Source organism: Watersipora subatra, chromosome 5 (genome assembly GCF_963576615.1).
Source record: "Watersipora subatra chromosome 5, tzWatSuba1.1, whole genome shotgun sequence".
Classification (NCBI taxonomy): Eukaryota; Metazoa; Bryozoa; class Gymnolaemata; order Cheilostomatida; family Watersiporidae; genus Watersipora; species Watersipora subatra.
The window spans coordinates 33,596,206-33,618,249 of NC_088712.1; the positions used below are offsets into that span (position 1 = coordinate 33,596,206).

At 36.4% G+C, this 22,044-nt stretch overlaps 2 protein-coding genes across 5 annotated transcripts in view; both read left to right on the top strand.

Annotated features, from left to right (window-relative positions):
* The first annotated feature begins 943 nt into the window (after positions 1 to 943).
* LOC137397295 (G-protein coupled receptor dmsr-1-like) lies at positions 944 to 11,343 on the top strand. The gene is made up of 2 exons (XM_068083584.1): positions 944 to 1,223; positions 10,358 to 11,343. The coding sequence occupies exons 1-2, from the start codon at positions 944 to 946 to the stop codon at positions 11,341 to 11,343; spliced, it is 1,266 nt and encodes a 421-aa protein (XP_067939685.1).
* A 2,264-nt stretch (positions 11,344 to 13,607) lies between these two features.
* Positions 13,608 to 22,044, top strand: part of LOC137396471 (zinc finger C2HC domain-containing protein 1C-like) — a 62,893-nt gene continuing 54,456 nt past the window's right edge. For 2 of the 4 annotated variants that reach the window (XM_068082759.1, XM_068082762.1), the window contains exons 1-4: positions 13,608 to 13,733; positions 16,186 to 16,345; positions 20,237 to 20,348; positions 20,524 to 20,726. In XM_068082759.1, coding sequence (XP_067938860.1) covers positions 16,244 to 16,345; positions 20,237 to 20,348; positions 20,524 to 20,726 — 417 coding nt within the window. In that variant the 5' untranslated portion in view covers positions 13,608 to 13,733; positions 16,186 to 16,243. Of the gene's footprint in view, positions 13,734 to 16,185; positions 16,346 to 20,236; positions 20,349 to 20,523; positions 20,727 to 22,044 lie in introns of those variants that run through there. The other 2 variants (XM_068082760.1, XM_068082763.1) reach the window with 2 other exon arrangements.

The window sequence follows — 22,044 nt, forward strand, 5'->3', positions numbered from 1 at the left end:
TCAAACTCGAGTACGACAAATAAGTGTTTGACATTATGCAAGCGATTGCCTCTCATGAACTCTATCACTTATAGCCTGTGTTTGCGCATTCGTATTGTCCCTTGCTGCTTTCGTCATACGCTTTCATCTTACGCTTTCGTCTTACGCTTTCGTCTTACGCTTTAGTCTTACGCTTTCGTACTGACGCTTTCGTCTTACGCTTTTGTCTTACACTTTCGTCTTTTGCTTTCGTCTTACGCTTTCGCCTTTGTCTTTTGCCTTTGTCTTAACATTGAAAATTTTTAACATTAAGTATTGACTTTGATTAGCTAGAGGACATAATTGTCATACCTAAAGCTAGTAATGACACTGTTTGTTAGAAATAAATTACTATAGACTGATAGTTATATAGTCACTTTGACTAACTGGTGACTTATTAACCGCCTCACATATGATCTTGCCAAACAAGCATTTATTAGATTGAGAGTTACTACCTTAGTAGACTCAATAGTAATCTATGCTATGTCAATCACTAATACTCTAGGATATGATCAGTCACTAGCACTCTTTGTTATGGCCAGTCACTACTATTCTATGTTATGGTCTGTCACTAATATTGCACATGATAGCCAGTCAATAGCACTTGGTACTATGATCAGTATATAGTAGTGTATATAAATGTCACTCTACAGTACTGTATGTCAGAGTTAGTAACTAGTGCTGTATTGTAAAAGGATGGTTAGTTGTTTAGTCGTTCAATTTGCTAGTTTATTAATAAGGAGTCTATAGTTTGTCTAGAGGACCATTTCTTCTGAGTTAGTAGCGGGAGAGGACTATTTCTCTATTTAGCTATCTCTCGATATATCAATCTACAATACAAATGTTTTCTTTGCTTGTAGTCTCAAGCCACTTCAACATTTAGTCTAGACTAACTAAAGAGTCTAAATAAAGTAAAGGATTTACGATGACTTACAACCATGGGCTTGTAGCCGCAACAACAAATGTACTCTCTAGTATTTCCAATGCATCAGCATACAATTCGACTTCATCAGCCATCTACCCAAATGCAACAAGCTTGGCAGACCTGAACGGCCTCAGAACAGCTATGGCTAAATATGAACACATTCATGGGCCTCTCTCCTTGACCCTCTGCATTATTGGTGTAGCGGTAAACATCCTTTACATTCTGGTTCTTTCTCATAAGGATATGCTGTCACCTGTGAACCGACTTCTACAAGCTATTGGTGAGTTATTAAAGCAATGACTTCATAAAGGTAGAATGGTTGACTCAATATACAAAAGTAGATATCAAAGTAGATATCAATAAGTAGATATCAAAAGTAGATATCAAAAGTAGATATCAAAAGTAGATATCAAAAGTAGGTACTAAAATTTGCACAAGGTTGTCAGAAAATAATTATTTAGCTCTAAATTTTTTTGCTCACCACTTTTTTTGCTCCACTTAGACCTTGTAAGGTCTAAGTTGTTAAACTAAAAAGTATTTTTTTAGTTTCCGTTAAATTATACCTAGTGGTTTTTTAGTTCAACCATTAGTTAAGTTAATGGAAATCTTTAATTATTTACTGTGGCTATAATTCAGCTTGTCAGTTCTATTTTTAACTAAAGAACAAACTTGAGAAAAATGTCATTCAAGTAAATACTCAGTAAGTTTTTTCTGGTAGACTTAATGTCGGTCAAGTATATACTTACTAAGTTGTCTTTGGTAGACTCAATGTCAGTCAAGCATATACTCAGTAAGTTGTCTTTGGTAGACTCAATGTCAGTCAAGTATATGCTCAGTAAGTTGTCTTTGGTAGACTCAATGTCAGTCAAGTATATACTCAGTAAGTTGTCTTTGGTAGACTCAATGTCAGTTAAGTTCATACTCAGTAATTTGTCTTTGGTAGACTCAATGTCAGTCAAGTATATGCTCAGTAAGTTGTCTTTGGTAGACTCAATGTCAGTCAAGTATATACTCAGTAAGTTGTCTTTGGTAGACTCAATGTCAGTTAAGTTCATACTCAGTAATTTGTCTTTGGTAGACTCAATGTCAGTCAAGTATATGCTCAGTAAGTTGTCTTTGGTAGACTCAATGTCAGTCAAGTATATACTCAGTAAGTTGTCTTTGGTAGACTCAATGTCAGTCAAGTATATACTCAGTAAGTTGTCTTTAGTAGACTTAATGTCAGTCTATATTAATACTCAGTAATTTGTCTTTGGTAGACTCAATGTCAGTCAAGTATATGCTCAGTAAGTTGTCTTTGGTAGACTCAATGTCAGTCAAGTATATACTCAGTAAGTTGTCTTTAGTAGACTTAATGTCAGTCTATATTAATACTCAGTAATTTGTCTTTGGTAGACTCAATGTCAGTCAAGTATATGCTCAGTAAGTTGTCTTTGGTAGACTCAATGTCAGTTAAGCATATACTCAGTAAGTTGTCTTTGGTAGACTCAATGTCAGTCAAGTATATACTCAGTAAGTTGTCTTTGGTAGACTCAATGTCAGTTAAGCATATACTCAGTAAGTTGTCTTTAGTAGACTTAATGTCAGTCTATATTAATACTCAGTAATTTGTCTTTGGTAGACTCAATGTCAGTCAAGTATATGCTCAGTAAGTTGTCTTTGGTAGACTCAATGTCAGTTAAGCATATACTCAGTAAGTTGTCTTTGGTAGACTCAATGTCAGTCAAGTATATACTCAGTAAGTTGTCTTTGGTAGACTCAATGTCAGTCAAGTATATACTCAGTAAGTTGTCTTTGGTAGACTCAATGTCAGTTAAGCATATACTCAGTAAGTTGTCTTTGGTAGACTCAATGTCAGTCAAGTATATACTCAGTAAGTTGTCTTTGGTAGACTCAATGTCAGTCAAGCATATACTCAGTAAGTTGTCTTTGGTAGACTCAATGTCAGTCAAGTATATACTCAGTAAGTTGTCTTTGGTAGACTCAATGTCAGTCAAGTATATACTCAGTAAGTTGTCTTTGGTAGACTCAATGTCAGTTAAGTATATACTCAGTAAGTTGTCTTTGGTAGACTCAATGTCAGTCAAGTATATACTCAGTAAGTTGTCTTTAGTAGACTTAATGTCAGTCTATATTAATACTCAGTAATTTGTCTTTGGTAGACTCAATGTCAGTCAAGTATATACTCAGTAAGTTGTCTTTGGTAGACTCAATGTCAGTTAAGTATATACTCAGTAAGTTGTCTTTGGTAGACTCAATGTCAGTTAAGCATATACTCAGTAAGTTGTCTTTGGTAGACTCAATGTCAGTCACGTATATACTCAGTAAGTTGTCTTTGGTAGACTCAATGTCAGTTAAGCATATACTCAGTAAGTTGTCTTTGGTAGACTCAATGTCAGTCAAGTATATACTCAGTAAGTTGTCTTTAGTAGACTTAATGTCAGTCTATATTAATACTCAGTAATTTGTCTTTGGTAGACTTAATATCCATCATACTAAAGAATAGCAAGGTTTGCAAATTTTGTCTTTTTTTCACTTGACCAGAGAAAGTACTTATCACCCTACATGTAAACTTGACCAGAGTAAGTACTTATCACCCTACATGTAAACTTGACCAGAGTAAGTACTTATCACCCTACATGTAGGAGTAAATGCAAAAACGTTTCAAACAATTCCTTGACTAGAAAGGAACTTACATTTAAAAATGGCTGTCGACTATTATTAGTTGTTATTGGCAGCTGTGAGTCATAATCGGATTATGAACTGAGGTTAATACAATTATATTAAAACTCAAATAATATTTGAGTTTAATATAGTTATATTGCTGGCATTGTCTAGTTATCAATTTTCCAGCATAACATGAACAAGATTAAGTTAGTTGTTAGCGAGTTGAAAACATAATTTCAGAAAAAGACTAAGAAAATAGGTTTCCTGATAAATATATCTTATCGAATCACTGACACTCGTGCAATTACTGCTAGCTTCAAGGTTGTAATAATAATTACTTATTGCCAACTATTAGATAGCTGCTGAGATACTTATCAAAGGAAGTCTATCTCTCACCGCTGCCATGTGTCCGCCTAATGCTAAAAGTGATCAATTTCTAATAACAAAATCAGGAAACATTATATAACCCATATGGAAAACTCTGTTGATCTAGGAAGATATATTGTAAACGGATAAATTGAGCCTGCCAGTTTCGGGGCTTCTGTTAATTGTCTTAGCTTCCTGCCAGTTCCGTAGCTTCTGTTAATTGTCTTGGCAGATTAAAATGACCAGCATAAAACAATTTAATTATATAAATACATTTGAAGATATCAGCTCATTTATAGCTTTTGGCATTGGCATAGAAAGCAATAATGAAAGGTCAAGTGAAACTAACAGCCAGAGATAAACAGACATGGAGCGTCTAGATAACTAATTGGATATAGTATTTATACTGTAAGTACTGTTGCCCTCCATCATCATTCAACAACCACGTACATGTATATCTTCTACATGATAATCGCTTGTTATCAGCTGTGATTGGGAAGTCTTTACTCTGACTGCAACAAAAATGCATCAGCTCGAAAGAATTTGTTACTTCTATTATGAAATCACTCAAGTGAGTTGCTATTCAGCACAAAGTTTTGGTGGAAGATTTAGATTTGTCACCTAAAGCATCAAACAATTCAATTGAGATGCAATTTAGAGCTTACTTAGTTTGTAATAAAAACTAACATAAACTGATGTAACCTGGCTTACCTGTTGTAAAATTATATTGAGATTAGCTTAGATGTAAAATTACATTGAGATTAGCTTAGATGTAAAATTACATTGAGATTAGCTTAGATGTAAAATTACATTGAGATTAGCTTAGATGTAAAATTACATTGAGATTAGCTTAGATGTGAAATTGGTCATACTTAAATGTGTCAGAATATGTTTTAATATGAGAAAAGAAAGGTTTCAATACATCTAGCTTTTAACTTCTACATTGAACAATAGAGAAACAGCTAACTGCTAAAATACATTATCAGCAGAGTACTCTGGCATAGCTCTGTTAATAAAACTGTTGGATTTTTTATGAAATATATACTAACACTTCAAACTAAAAAGTATGAACAAGCCAACAAGATCAGTCATGTGATCAGTCATGTGATCACACTAATAAAAGAAGAACTTTTATTTGGTAAACATTTATAATAACGCTCTATTGGTTAGCTCTATTGGTTAGCTCTATTGGTTAGCTGCGCTTTGAATTGCTGGTCATCAATAATCAGGCAGCCATGAGAATTGTAACACAAACAAAGATGTTAGTAGCGGCTGAGAGGAAACCAAGAGGAAACAGTAATCTCACTCAGAGAATAATTGCGTGTGCGGCTTCTTCATAGTCATCTTCAGTTATTCACTAGAGTATATCATATTAAATGTGATGATTATATACTACATGTATATAGTACTATATTATGGAATTTATAGCGTTATTTATAATATATTATATTGTATCACATTGTATTACACCTCATTAATGTTTTATATACACAATGTTTGATTGTGTGTTACCATTTAATGCTGCTCGGGTTTTACCGCTATGCGTATCATATTTACAGATTAACCCACTGAGACAGTGTATACTGCATTAGACCAGATTACATAGAAACATTGTAAACTTGTTATGTTAGGTTCTGTGACTCAGTATTTTAATCAAGTATTTATTCCATATATAGGATATACAATATTAGGTCTCTTACTAATCGACATGAGGCATCCTACGGATCTAAGTTCTATAGCAGGTCACATGAACAAGAACGTATAGCAAGAACCAGGTCAGCAGATGAAGTTCTTTCACTGAATGTAGCATATGGCATGCTGGGATAAAATGTCAACAGCAGCAGTTATTCTCATCGGCTGACTTACACAAGTCTTGGCTAGTAACTAGTTGACTAATGTTAGTATTATTGTTACTAGTGTTAGTATTATTGTTACTAGTGTTAGTATTATCGTTACTAGTGTTAGTAGTATCGTTATTAGTGTTAGTATTATCGTTACTAGTGTTAGTATTATTGTTACTAGTGTTAGTATTATTGTTACTAGTGTTAGTATCATTGTTACTAGTGCGCTAGCAGTTCGTGTGCCAAGAATAATCATCATGTGTAATCGTTATATTCATAATTATTTGGTGGCACCAAGGTGTCTGAGTAGTGTAGCAATAACCAGCTTGCCTTTTAATCTTAAGCCTAGGCTTGATTCCCCTGCAAGACTTTTTTATACCAATGCTCGTAGTGTAGCTTTAGACAGACGGATTGGTATTACGTTATCATTGTTATTATAGTAAAAAATAGTTGAATGCTTGGTGCTGCACAGGTAAAAAAACTGCCTATTAACACAGGCAGATAATGTAGTTGCCATTGGCTAAGTTGGCTAATTAGCCAATGGCAGAATTAACAAATTGGCTGATTTGAGTAACTGTAACTGAAGCTTGTCGTGAAGAGCCGTGAAGCCAGCTGGTAAAAATTGAATTATCTCTCCCATTCAAGCGGGAGTAATTTAACCGTTGTAATGATTATGTGCACATTTAATCCATTGTATCACAAGCATGCCATGTGGCTTAGTGGATAGAATATCAGTGTGGATACTCAGAGGTTTCAAATTTGTTTTAAAAGTGCTCAGTTGAAGTCCAAAGCAAAGTGGATTTTTCATTTCAATAACTTTATCACATTTTAGCACAAAAGTTTTGAGTAACCCTTTTTAGAGTAAATCAAGAGTTTTAAAGCTTTTTATCTCTTTAAAAGAGCAATCAGCATTAATTATCTTATGTAGAATAGATAAGTGTGAATTTATGTGCGTTTCATATCATCATATTTAAATCTTTAGATAGTACAGTTATTCATTTAAAAAAAATCTAATTAGAAAATTATACTTTCTTTCTTTGTTTACTATACTCGAAAGTCAAAGAGATTGTGTGGTCAAGAGTAGTGTACATAAAACTACGGACCATGCTTGGCTCTATGGCAACCTCAAATAGACATCAACACTATATGACTGCCTCACATAGACATCAACATTATATGACTGCCTCACATAGACATCAACACTATATGACTGCCTCACATAGACATCAACACTATATGACTGCCTCACATAGACATCAACACTGTTTTGGATTCTTGTTCTGCCCACTCACTTCTTGTATTCAGTAGACCATTTCATTATTTAGCAAAGAAGGCAACCACCTACTATGTGCTTGTGTCTTTATCTTTAGCGACTGAAATTACAACAGTATAAACAGTATTTTGAAGATCCAAAAATGGTTCTCATTGGCAGCTGCATAGGATTTCTTTGCAGTAAGACCATAGCTCATTAATTAAAACTATTTATGTAAATACTTGTAACGTAAAGTACTTGTAAAGTACTTGTAAATACAAATGATTATTTAAGTCTTTACATAAAGATTTGTAGTGTTGTTATGAGTTTTTGTATAAACATTTGTGTATGATCTTATACAAATGGTTGTATTAAGGCAGGTACTTTTCTAAACATATACATGTACTATATGAAGGTTTTACACAAGCGCTTATAAAATCTATTGTATATACTTTTACAGTATTATTTATACAATTATGCACATCATTGCTAACATTTACATAAGCTCTTGCTGCCGTAGACTATGGGTTAGATACACTAGTGCATATACAAAGAGCACATCTCTTAGGGCATTTTCAGAATGAATAAACAATAATACTTTTACGGGGGTTTTTATTATCAATTGCAAATCTATATTTAGCCCGCTGTAATTATCTATAATAATGTCGAGAACATGTTAGCTTTATAGAGAAAAAGCAAGGAAGAGTTAATGAGATTTATGGCATTTTTAGTAAAAGTATCTCTATAGCTGTTTCCCCATAGCAAGTGCTTGGCAAACAATACTTACACGCATAAATAACAAGCGTACAGTCTTCACATCACACGACTATTATTAGGGCCTTCACAGGAGTTGTGCCATGCTTGTATTAGGGAATACACACTTTTCCTATATAAATCTGACCTATATTAATCTTATGGAAACCACACATTACTTAAGGACAATTGTGGATATTGTTAAACAAAAGTCAGCATATTTTAACATGTTTAATAAAAGCAGTAATAATGTAATTAGTAGTGTACCAAAATTTAATCAATTAGATGTGATGTCACTTATCAATAAGGTAGACATTATGGCTTGATCAAAGTAAAATATGGTTGCTTGGTGTTGAATGGCTGACCAGCTGCTATTTCTACAAACTGTCTTCTGTCACTTTTGAGTTGCTTGAAAGAAACTAAAAACTAGCGAGACTCTGACATCTGACAGATCTTGCTTGAACTCATCATCTTGAAAAATCATTTTTACAGTTTAGGGGCTATTTTAAATACTTGAGTGAGTGTATATCACACCTGAGTGAGTGTATATCACACCTGAGTGAGTGTATATCACACCTGAGTGAGTGTATATCACATCTGATGAGTGTATATGACACCTGAGGAAGTGTATATCACGCCTGAGTGAGGGTCTATCACACATGAGTGAGTGTATATCACATCTGAGTGAGTGTATATCACACATGAGTGACTTAGTATCACACTAAGTGAGCCGTGAAATGTTATCTCGGCAGCTCAAGACCCATCGCAAAATTTTATCTTAAATTTCTTGGAAGTACTTTGAAAGTACAAGTGATTGGAGTCATCTTACCTACATGTACATCAGCTTTCTGTTAGCATTAGTATCTGAGCATAGCCTATACATAAAGAATGTTAACTCAGGTGAAAACTGGCAAAAGATGCATAGTGGGAAGCCGACCAGTTAATCAATTTACATTACAATTGTAATTTACATTACTGTAAACTACAATTTTACAATATTTTACTCCTGTCAGCATTTCATTGCTGTCATAGCACGCCATAGAGTCCTTGGTCATACAAATATAAAAACAAACATTATACACTTATAAACCATTGCAACGCTGAGGTCAATTATGTATGCTGGCATGGAGAAGCAATTAAACGTGTGTCAATATTTATAGAGACCTAGGCTATCAGGTTTCTTGGTAAATGTAATCAAAGGTGATTGGTAAGATGAGATGCTGACAATGCTGACCTGATTTGCATATATGGATGTCATTGATATTGATTCATGTGTTCGCAGAGTTAGCTGAGATGGGTAGTCACAACAGAGGTGGGCTGAGATGGGTAGTCACAACAGAGGTAGGCTGAGATGGGTAGTCACAACAGAGATAGGCTGAGATGGGTAGTCAGAACAGAGGTAGGCTGAGATGGGTAGTCACAACAGAGATAGGCTGAGATGGGTAATCAGAACAGAGGTAGGCTGAGATGGGTAGTCACAACAGAGGTAAGCTGAGATGGTAGTCACAACAGAGGTAGGCTGAGATGGGTAGTCAGAACAGAGGTAGGCTGAGATGGGTAGTCACAACAGAGGTAGGCTGAGATGGGTAGTTACAACAGAGGTAGGCTGACATGGGTAGTCACAACAGAGGTAGGCTGAAGGGTGCATTCAGTTTATCTCTGGTCTTTCCATAGGAGTTTTCTACGCATCAATATCATTCCATGAGAATGTTTTATAGATATATGCCTAGGAAAATAAACGTCTACAAAAATAGATGTCTAGGAAAATAGATGTCTACAAAAATAGATGTTTAGGAAAATTGAATTTCTTAAATAATAATTTTTGCAGAGTCGAATAACCCTGATGTGAAATTAGGACATAGTTTGTTGTGAATCATTGACTCAACAATAAAGCAAAGAGCAAACAACTAAATAAATAGGCCTATGACAGATATCGTGATCCGTAAAGAACTTAGCTGGCTTAGATCTGGTCATAAGCCTATGTCCTGTAATCCTGGAAGAGGGGGGTCATACTTGACGTTGAAGCAGTGGGAATAGAAACGATGATTGGCAGCTACAGCTTTTTAATAAAATAACTGCTTGCTTTGATAAGCTTTCCCAGATGAAGATGATGGCTGATATTATCTTCATTTGTATATCTATATTGTAAAATTTATTAACAGCGTGAGAAAACAACTTCCATTTCACTTTTTGTTAATTAAAAAGTTTGTTTTGATATATAAATCTTAAGGGTTCAAACTTATAAAAAAACATGAAAATAATTGTACCAGACTAAACCCTAGAAGCTGGAAAAGGAGTAACTTTTAAAAAAAGTCTCCAGCTAAAAGAAGTCTCCAGCTAAAAGAAGATAGCAAGGTCTATTGTTACCAAAGTAGTAAAGTATAACCAATAATGTATTTCAAAAGATATTTTACATAATTGGAGTCGTTTCCATTATTAATCTATTGCTTATTTTTATACAATTAATTTCTAATTATTACTCAGTATTTTCATTGTTTATTGTTTATCTGCATAACAGTTTCACATGGTTTGTAGCTATCGCTGACCTAGTAACCATGCTGACCTACATACCGTACTCCCTACTGTTCTACATAGTGAACGGAGTGAAAGATAACGCAGTAAGGAACAGCTATCCAGCCATCTCATTTTTAAAGTTTCATGGCCTGAGCTCCATGATCAGCCACACAGCAAGCATCTGGTTGACAGTCTCTGTAGGTGTTTTTCGTTATATGTTTCTTCTAACGAAACTAGGACAACGCCTATGCTCCTTGAAAGGCGTTCACATCACAATTAGTGTGGTGGTCGTTTTAAGTGTGTTAGTCAACTCGCCGCAATTGTTGATTTTAAGAATCAACAAATGGATTGATGCAAACACGGGAGAAAGTTGGTATTTTCTTGACACCGATGGCATGCCCAAGCACAATAAAAGCATCGCAATGACGCAATACGTGATGACGGCGCTTCTCACGAAAATTGGACCTTGTTTGCTGCTCATAATTGTTTCAGCCCTTCTCATTAGATTCCTGATGAAAACTCAAAATAGATATCATAACATTAGACAGGGTAGCATAGGAAATGGCTCAATACTTGATAGAAGGCGTCAAGACCAGACGAACCAAACAACAAAACTTTTAATAGCTGTAGCCATAGTATTCACCCTGTCCGAACTACCGCAAGGCATCTGCTTTGGGCTAAGCAGTTTCGGATTAGACAACAGTTTGGAAAAGATGTACTGGTTGCTAGGCAACCTATTCGATTTGTTGACAATGATAAGTTGTTCTGTAAACTTTCTTCTTTACTGCAGCATGAGCTCCCAGTTTCGAGAGGTTTTTGTAAAAATACTCAAATTGGAAAATATTAGGCCACCGAGTTTGAGAATTTTTTCATGTAAACAAAGTAAAGCCTTGCGGGAAAGCTCAACAGGTATGTCCTTGCAAGAGTCAGCTGATAAAAATCTGTCTACAGAATCTATAAATCTTGAAGTAGTTGTGCTCCCTCTTGTTCCCTCAGATGTGGCTTAAATTGTTGCGATGTGGAGAATGCCCTTCCTCTCTAAATGAAGAATTCTATGCGATTTTAACATGTATTTTTTCTTATTACTCAATTTCTAAAAATCTTATTTTGCAGATCTTTTGTGTATATTATGATGTACAAATTGATCTTCAGCCTTGTTTTGATATTTAACATGATTAGTGAAATTGAAATGTTGTCATTACAGCATTGCTTGTTTGACAAAAAAGAATTTGTTTGTGTATTTTTAATTTTGAATGAACTCTTTCATTTCTATTTGCGCATTTCTTTGTTTACACATTTCATACTAGTTTGTTATAGATGGTGTGCAGTTTCTTTATGATGTTCTGGTTTTGCAGTACTTAATAAATATACCTTCATTTTGCTATCATTGAAATATACATGCTTCTGGCTGCTTTTTGCTTGAATGTTTTGAAGTAAAAAGTCTTATAACTTGCTTATAGAGAGAGAGTGAGAGAGGGAGAGATAGAGAGAGACAGTGAGAGAGAGGGGGAAAGAGAGGGAGAGGAAGAGAGAGGGAAAGAGGGAGAGAGAGGGAGGGAGAGAGGGAAAGAGGGAGAGAGAGGGAGAGAGAGAGGGAAAGAGGGAGAGAGTGAGAGAGGGAGAGTGAGAGAGGGAGAGAGAGGGAGAGAGAGGGAGAGAGAGGGAGAGAGGGAGAAGGAGGGAGAGAGGGAGGGAGAGAGGGAGGGAGAGAGGGAGGGAGGGAGGGAGAGAGAGGGAGAGAGAGAGAGAGGAAGGGAGAGAGAGATAGAGAGGGAGAGAGAGAGAGGGAGTGAGAGAGAGGGAGTGAGAGAGAGGGAGAGAGGGATAGAACGTGAGAGAGAGAGAAATTTTACATTGTGAGAGTGAGTGAGAAGGAGAGAGAAAGAGATAGAGAGAAGTTTTATATTGTGAATGAGCACATGTTAAAGGATTAACACTTGTCATTAGGTACAAATAACAGCTTTAACATGTTATTGAATATTTAGTTCTTTTTGCAGGAGTTTAAAGCAGTATGTTGAGATTCAATTTCTAAAATGGCTGCTAATAAACACAAAATGCATCAAAGTTAAAACTGCTCTCTGCAACTGGTTATGTCCTTCATCATTGATGTTCCCTTGTCACTGGACCCAGATATGCCTTGCGAAGGTCTCAGAATCATTCTTTCCATAGCAATGCTCATACCTAAATTCAGCCTCTGCTAGCAGATGTGATATTAAACTTCCGAAAGATTCCAAATTACAACAACATAGAAAACTCGAGTAAAGTTGTAAAAGTTGGATGCAAAAGAAGTCTGATAAAGTTAATTATTGCTAAATGCCTAAAAATGAAGACACAAGCAAGTGCATCCAAAAGAGTTCTTCCGTGTAACATTTCACCTCGCTGTCGTCGATCTTCAGCTACCAAACTATCTAGCTTATTGAGGGCAGGGATGCAGTAAAGTTAATGGTGTGAGCTAATATGTTAATTTCCTTTGGAATGTAGCACTCGACTACATATTTGTTTTTTTAAGAGACCAAGAATCTCCCACACTTGCCCCTTGTCATCACAGTTGTTTATGTGATGTACACAACAAAAATATTTTGCAGAATTTTCATGCGAGCCTATACTGATCAGACTATCAAAATATGGTGTTCAAGTAGGCCTACATCCTTATTTTACATACAACTCGTTTTGGTAATGATTGCACATTCTTTTAAGAGCTGGTGGTTTGATTGCCATGACATGGAATATTTTATCTAACATTTTATCTACTTATTATAATTTTATTTATTTGCCCTAAAGTCTCTTCAATTCTCATATTGGCAGTTCGTTACACTTTCTAACTTCTGCGTTCTAACTTTAAAGTAGTCACCACCAATGAAAATACTCAGATTTGGAAGTTGTCTCTTGTAAACTGACAACTGAAAAATATTTTGTTATCTCGTCTCCTCTTAACTCAATGTTTCTCCGTGGACGTTAGCGAATTCCGATGTCTAAGCAAACGGAGAACGACGTATAGCCCTTATATGCAACCTTTTATTTCGGCCTAAAATGTAAACACTTCGTTGTCAAGAGATAAAATATATTACTGCGCAATAATTTGTTGTAGCTGATTAATTGTGTTTCATATTACACAATTTTATGAATTTGAAAAAAATAAAACTTTTTGCATTTTATGCAATAACAATTAATTATATTTGTACTATAATTTTACGTTAGTAAACGTTTTTTTAGTATGAGTTTAGCGTCAGTTTTTCCGTTAACTTTTAGTTCGCAACAAATGGGGGAACCTTTGGGTTTTTATTCTCAACGAATAATTACACATGTTTATACTGTTGCTCACTTCTGGATTTCTTAAAGCGCGTTCTCAACGCCCTGGCAGATTAAATGCCTTTTTCACATCGACTTACTAGAGCAGGTAACCGTGATACTGTAGTGAATTTTGCACGTGCCTCTCGCCAATATAGCGACTTATGGCACTTGCAATCACTACTAAATGGATTCTGGTTACAAGTTGTCTATTATTCTCACAATAAATCATTAAATAAAAACATCTAAATAAATTCATCAAACATTTATCTCTGATGGCAAAATCTCAGTCCTGTTACACAGATAACTAATAAGGTGACTCTTCGATAGCAGATGAATGAACAGGGTTTTTTGTGAGGTCCCCTTACATAACTGTGCTAAGACAATTATTAACGTGGTGCAATCCTCCATGGTGTCTTAATGCATGTATGACTGATCAATGAAAGTACATCTGAACTTCTAGCTGTCACCAAAAGCAATTAAATCATTTTTATATTTTTGCATAAAGGTGCTCAAGCAAAGTGAAGGTCTTGGAGATGAATGGTTGTACTAAAACCATTTTTCTCTTGTTTTTAGATAATAGAGCAGTTGCAGTACAGTGCACCCTCAGGATATAGTTTAATTCCGTTCCAAGGTTGGCAGCGTATGGTGAAAAAATCGTATGGAGGAGTATGGAAACTATAGTAATTTTATAATGCAAACATCCCCTAGTAAAAATCTTCAAAATTTAATATACATTGTTTACATGTGAAAAGCTAGTAACAAAATAGAGTATTAATCTTAGCAACTATAGTAACCTACAGTAACTTTAGTATATCTAATGTATTTATTGGTTATGATCCGCTATGTGCAGTACATACCATAAAGAGTTCTTACCTTCAAGACAGACGTAGGTATAACATCAACTTTGAACTCACTTTAAGTAAGTTTAGCTTTTTAAACACACACTTGAAGCTAAGCTTTAGTATGTTTAACTTATTTTATTGAATTTCAACATTTTATCACTAAAGTTTTATCATCTATTAGTTTTTGTCTTCATTTTCAATATAATTTTAGCTGTTCTCATTAAAACCTTTTTCAACCTAATTCAGCAAGAAAGCCTGAACAATGCTGTTTTCGTAATGAAATGGATTTGTGTTAGCAAGTAAAGAGAAATTGTCTGACCAGTAACCTTCTGTTTTAAGGGATTGCAGCTCCAACTTTCCTACTGATTTTTAAAGGAAAATGTTACCGTTTTACACACGAGAATCGCTGAACTGAGAGAAATCGATCATCATTTCTCTTGTGAAAATGTTTTCGGCAAACAGCATTTTGGTGTCTTTGTTATTTTGACGTACATTATAAGCGCACTGTGCCAAATTTGAACTGAGGCGAAAATTTTGTTGAAGTCGTATGGTGAAAAAAAGATTTGTATGGTGAGGTCAAAAAGTCATCATGTTCCACTTCATAAGGTGAAAAAATCGGCTTGCAGGGTAATCGTATCCCGAGGGTGCTCTGTATCTATTAAAGCTTTATAGCTATGAAGTACAAGAAATCATTAATGGTCATACAATGTAAATGCGTATTTGGAATCCAATTGAACGATGTAAAAGAATTTTTTCCTAGAATGTTAAGGTAGGCAATCTAGCGATTCAGTGAGGTCTTACTCTCTTAAGTTCAACCATACGGCTAATACCAAGGTAGATATCAAAGAATTTCATGTGACATCGATGAAATAGATTTAGGTCTTTACTTGGCTTGTAGAAAATCAACTATAGCTGTACTGTTCATCATTGTATTATAGTTTGTTATTCGCCATTGAAAATCCCCTTTATAGTTAGGGCCTATCTGTGTCACACAACTGAGTTTTTGCTATCAGAGAAAAATGTTTGATAAATTTGTTTAGATGTTTTGTTGTTTGGAAACATTTACTTTGAAAGTAACACTGAATGCCTTCGTTTTTTGGTGCAGCTCATTGCCTGGTTCATCTTATAGCTTACATGCTATTACATGCTATTGCATGCTATTACACGCTATTACACGCTATTACACGCTATTGCATGCTATTACACGCTATTACACGCTATTGCATGCTATTACACGCTATTACACGCTATTGCATGCTATTACACGCTATTACATGCTATTGCATGCTATTACACGCTATTACACGCTATTACACGCTATTGCATGCTATTACACGCTATTACACGCTATTGCATGCTATTACACGCTATTACACGCTATTGCATGCTATTACACGCTATTACATGCTATTGCATGCTATTACACGCTATTACACACTATTACACGCTATTGCATGCTATTACACGCTATTGCACGCTATTACACGCTATTACACGCTATTGCATGCTATTACACGCTATTACACGCTATTACATGCTATTGCACGCTATTACACGCTATTGCATGCTATTACACGCTATTACACGCTATTACATGCTATTGCATGCTATTACACGCTATTACATGCTATTGCATGCTATTACATGTGAGATATCTTTGGAGAGTCAAACATGTCTTTTCCGTGAAAGTTTTCAACTGATCGATTGTCATTTCAGAAGCAACGGAATGATAAAGGCATTTATCATTCCGCACTAAATTCCGCACTAAAACACGATGATATCAGTTGGAGAGCAGAGAGGGTTGGTACCGATGAGAGCTGCAAGCAATCAGCATCACAAACCAAGCAGACTTGAAGCCCTTCAAGCTGATTTTCAGGTACCTGAACTACACGATTAATAAAAGCCATTGATTGATAGGAGTTGCTGATTGAGAGTTGCTGATTGAGAGTTGCTGATTGGGAGTTGTTGATTGAGAGTTGCTGATTGGGAGTTGTTGATTGATGAGAGTTGCTGATTGATGAGAGTTGCTGATTGATGAGAGTTGCTGATTGAGAGTTGCTTATTGAGAGTTGCTGATTGATAAGAGTTGCTGATTGAGAGTTGTTGATTGAGAGTTGCTGATTGAGAGTTGTTGATTGATGAGAGTTGCTGATTGATGAGAGTTGCTGATTGAGAGTTGTTGATTGAGAGCTGCTGATTGAGAGTTGCTGATTGATGAGAGTTGCTGATTGAGAGTTGTTGATTGAGAGCTGCTGATTGAGAGTTGCTGATTGAGAGTTGTTGATTGATGAGAGTTGCTGATTGATGAGAGTTGCTGATTGAGAGTTGTTGATTGAGAGCTGCTGATTGAGAGTTGCTGATTGATGAGAGTTGCTGATTGAGAGTTGTTGATTGAGAGCTGCTGATTGAGAGTTGCTGATTGATAAGAGTTGCTGATTGAGAGCTGCTGATTGAGAGTTGCTGATTGATGAGAGTTGCTGATTGATAAGAGTTGCTGATTGAGAGCTGCTGATTGAGAGTTGCTGATTGATGAGAGTTGCTGATTGATAAGAGTTGCTGATTGATGAGAGTTGCTGATTGAGAGTTGTTGATTGAGAGTTGCTGATTGAGAGTTGTTGATTGATGAGAGTTGCTGATTGATGAGAGTTGCTGATTGAGAGTTGTTGATTGAGAGCTGCTGATTGAGAGTTGCTGATTGATGAGAGTTGCTGATTGAGAGTTGTTGATTGAGAGCTGCTGATTGAGAGTTGCTGATTGATAAGAGTTGCTGATTGAGAGCTGCTGATTGAGAGTTGCTGATTGATGAGAGTTGCTGATTGATGAGAGTTGCTGATTGATGAGAGTTGCTGATTGATGAGAGTTGCTGATTGAGAGTTGCTTATTGAGAGTTGCTGATTGATAAGAGTTGCTGATTGAGAGTTGTTGATTGAGAGTTGCTGATTGATGAGAGTTGCTGATTGAGAGTTGCTGATTGATGAGAGTTGCTGATTGATGAGAGTTGCTGATTGATGAGAGTTGCTGATTGATGAGAGTTGCTGATTGATGAGAGTTGCTGATTGAGAGTTGCTTATTGAGAGTTGCTGATTGATAAGAGTTGCTGATTGAGAGCTGCTGATTGAGAGTTGCTGATTGATGAGAGTTGCTGATTGAGAGTTGTTGATTGAGAGCTGCTGATTGAGAGTTGCTGATTGATAAGAGTTGCTGATTGAGAGCTGCTGATTGAGAGTTGCTGATTGATGAGAGTTGCTGATTGATGAGAGTTGCTGATTGATGAGAGTTGCTGATTGATGAGAGTTGCTGATTGAGAGTTGCTTATTGAGAGTTGCTGATTGATAAGAGTTGCTGATTGAGAGTTGTTGATTGAGAGTTGCTGATTGATGAGAGTTGCTGATTGAGAGTTGCTTATTGAGAGTTGCTGATTGATAAGAGTTGCTGATTGAGAGTTGTTGATTGAGAGTTGCTGATTGATAAGAGTTGCTGATTGAGAGTTGTTGATTGAGAGTTGCTGATTGAGAGTTGTTGATTGATGAGAGTTGCTGATTGATGAGAGTTGCTGATTGATGAGAGTTGCTGATTGAGAGTTGCTTATTGAGAGTTGCTGATTGATAAGAGTTGCTGATTGAGAGCTGCTGATTGAGAGTTGCTGATTGATGAGAGTTGCTGATTGAGAGTTGTTGATTGAGAGCTGCTGATTGAGAGTTGCTGATTGATAAGAGTTGCTGATTGAGAGCTGCTGATTGAGAGTTGCTGATTGATGAGAGTTGCTGATTGATGAGAGTTGCTGATTGATGAGAGTTGCTGATTGATGAGAGTTGCTGATTGAGAGTTGCTTATTGAGAGTTGCTGATTGATAAGAGTTGCTGATTGAGAGTTGTTGATTGAGAGTTGCTGATTGATGAGAGTTGCTGATTGAGAGTTGCTGATTGATGAGAGTTGCTGATTGATGAGAGTTGCTGATTGATGAGAGTTGCTGATTGATGAGAGTTGCTGATTGATGAGAGTTGCTGATTGAGAGTTGCTTATTGAGAGTTGCTGATTGGGAGTTGCTGATTGATGAGAGTTGCTGATTGAGAGTTGCTGATTGATGAGAGTTGCTGATTGATAAGAGTTGCTGATTGAGAGTTGTTGATTGAGAGTTGCTGATTGAGAGTTGCTGATTGAGAGTTGCTGATTGAGAGTTGTTGATTGAGAGTTGCTTATTGAGAGTTGTTGATTGATGAGAGTTGCTGATTGATGAGAGTTGCTGATTGATGAGAGTTGCTGATTGAGAGTTGCTTATTGAGAGTTGCTGATTGATGAGAGTTGCTGATTGAGAGCTGCTGATTGAGAGTTGCTTATTGAGAGTTGCTGATTGATAAGAGTTGTTGATTGAGAGCTGCTGATTGAGAGTTGCTGATTGATAAGAGTTGCTGATTGAGAGTTGCTGATTGAGAGCTGCTGATTGAGAGTTGCTGATTGATGAGAGTTGCTGATTGAGAGTTGCTGATTGAGAGTTGCTGATTGATAAGAGTTGCTGATTGAGAGTTGTTGATTGAGAGTTGCTGATTGAGAGTTGTTGATTGATGAGAGTTGCTGATTGAGAGTTGCTGATTGATGAGAGTTGCTGATTGAGAGTTGCTTATTGAGAGTTGCTGATTGATGAGAGTTGCTGATTGAGAGCTGCTGATTGAGAGTTGCTTATTGATAAGAGTTGCTGATTGAGAGTTGTTGATTGAGAGTTGCTGATTGAGAGTTGTTGATTGATGAGAGTTGCTGATTGATGAGAGTTGCTGATTGATGAGAGTTGCTGATTGAGAGTTGCTTATTGAGAGTTGCTGATTGATGAGAGTTGCTGATTGAGAGCTGCTGATTGAGAGTTGCTTATTGAGAGTTGCTGATTGATAAGAGTTGTTGATTGAGAGCTGCTGATTGAGAGTTGCTGATTGATAAGAGTTGCTGATTGAGAGTTGCTGATTGAGAGCTGCTGATTGAGAGTTGCTGATTGATGAGAGTTGCTGATTGAAAGTTGCTGATTGAGAGTTGCTGATTGATAAGAGTTGCTGATTGAGAGCTGCTGATTGAGAGTTGCTGATTGATGAGAGTTGCTGATTGAGAGTTGCTGATTGGGAGTTGCTTATTGAGAGTTGCTGATTGAGAGTTGCTGATTGATGAGCTGTTGATTTATAAAGTTTAGGCAGCATCAAATGACATTGCTGCCTACACAATGTGCAACAATGAAGTACCGAGTGTTTGGGGTGTGTAACAGCAGCAGACATGATGTTCCCGGTAAGTTGAGCTAACTGATAGCGATGCACATCATACAAGTGGTTCATAATGAATTTGATGATTCTTTAACATTATGATTAATTTGTGCACAAAATTCTTCGATTTGCTATCAGGTAGGACTGTCCTATCAATAATCGATCAAATCTCTTTACAGCTTGTTACTTGGAAAGTGTAAGTTAGTTGTAGTTTGTTGCTCCATAGACTCCATAGACAGTGCTCTTGTCATCAGTATGTTGATATAGCTTAATGAAACAGCTTTAATTTCTAATGTTTTCAAGTCTGTAGCAGCTGGACACCGTTTTTCTCCGTTTTAAGATATTCTTGGCTGCATGCCAACATATATTTTATGTGTACATCGATAGAGTAAGTATTTTATGTGTACATCGATAGAGTAAGTATTTTATGTGTACATCGATAGAGTAAGTATTTCATGTGTACATCGATAGAGTAAGTATTTTATGTGTACATCGATAGAGTAAGTATTTTATGTGTACATCGATAGAGTAAGATCCTGAAAGAAAAGGAACAAAAGTTGAAAAAGTTGGATAATGAGAATTCTAGACAAGCTAAGCATTCAAACAACATCCGAGAGCACGACTCTCTCAGTGCGCCAGGTAAGTTTATAGACCTACAACAGTTAGCCTGTTAGGAGTTGTCTTATTCTTCTATTGGTAACAATGAGATGGTCTCAGACTACTGATGCGGTTGGGCGGTTTTTGATGTCACCATAAGCTGTTGCGCTATTACACTTGCTAGTCTTTCATGCATTCAGTCTGTTTACATTTCTAGGTGCAGTTAGGTCATTTTTTCAAGAGCGTAAAAGCAAGATGGCCACACCCAACTCAGCGGGGCAGGTTCAGGGCTATCACACAAAGAAGAAACAAGGCTATGATAAATCTCGTCCTCTAGAGCCCATAAATCGTAATACTCATAACGTGAATGGCCTCCCGGACCGGGGCTATTCAGACCCCACCCTCCTCCAATCTAGTAAGGTAAGCTCGCTTCCCAAGATGTGTTTGCTGTGTTATCTCTTTCCTACATGTAGCTTAACAAATAGAGAGAGTGACCAGGCAGCTTTTAGAGAGATTTGTTAGTCATCCTGCAAGCATGGAGTTCATGAACGTTTTCTCAGCATGTTGAATCAGTCGCTATAACTTCTTTATCCTTCTCATGTTTTCAAAAACCAAGATGTATAATGTGATGCTAGTGCTGAGTGAGAAATACTGGTGCTTGCAGAGATCTTCGCGTAGCGGGCAAGCTCTTGGTTTTCATTCTTATTTGCTAAAAGTGGTTATAGGGGAGACTATTTTATTATTGCTCGTGCAGCAGCTGTTGTGCGGGTGAATAGCCTTAGTTCTGCAGCTGTGGTGCGAGTGAATAGCCTTAGTTCTGCAGCTGTGGTGCGAGTGAATAGCATTAGTCCTGCAGCTGTGGTGCGGGTGAATAGCATTAGTTCTGCAGCCACCTGAAAACTACGTTATTGACAATGCATTGCTACATGAACAGTTTTTTGTGCAAGTTTTTTGTAAACATTTTTAAAACCATCTCATACTAGATATGAACACATTTTCAATTAATATAATATAATGGTACTGATATGGTTATCTGGCCTAGTTTCTCAAGTACCCTTAGCTTGGGTATGTAAGTGTTATATCGCACCTTCCACCATCATGAACCATACAAAAGCGCTGCTGAAATAAGTTAGAAAATCAGCAAAGTTTAATTCTTAATTTTTCTTTTTGGTTTTTATCAAGTCAACTTGAATATTACAAAAATGAATGGGTAAAATGTTCTAATTTAGTTGCATTAGAAATATGCAAGCAGGTAAACAGGCGACTCTTATTATTGTATACGCTTATATCAAGTATTGTAGCGAAGGTACGCGATCAACCCTGCTTGAACTGCAATCTGACGAAAGAACAAGTAAGAAATGCAACTCTTCTTCTAGTTTTTGGATCGATTCAACTATGAAAAAGTTATTTCTGTTTGAAGTTTGTGAAAATATTCTCTAAAAATGTCAACAAGAGGTTTTATAATAAAATAGCTCATGTTTTCAGCAAGCTAAACGGATTAAACACTGTTTTTGTTCAATTCTCGTTTGGTTATCACATAGCGAGCTAAAATCATGTCTGATTTGGTTATCACTTAGCCAGTTAAATTCATGTCTGATTTGGTCATCACATAGCGAGCTAAATTCATGTCGGATTTGGTTATCACGCATCTAGCTAACTTCGTGTCTGATTTGGTCATCACATAGCTAGCTAAATTCATGTCTGATTTGGTCATCACATAGCTAGCTAAATTCATGTC

Coding starts and splice junctions, on each gene's coding strand:
- LOC137397295 (XM_068083584.1), top strand. CDS start 944: ATGACTTACAACCATGGGCTTGTAGCCGCAACAACAAATGTACTCTCT. Junction 1,224..10,357: donor CCGACTTCTACAAGCTATTG/GTGAGTTATTAA, acceptor CATGGTTTGTAG/CTATCGCTGACCTAGTAACC.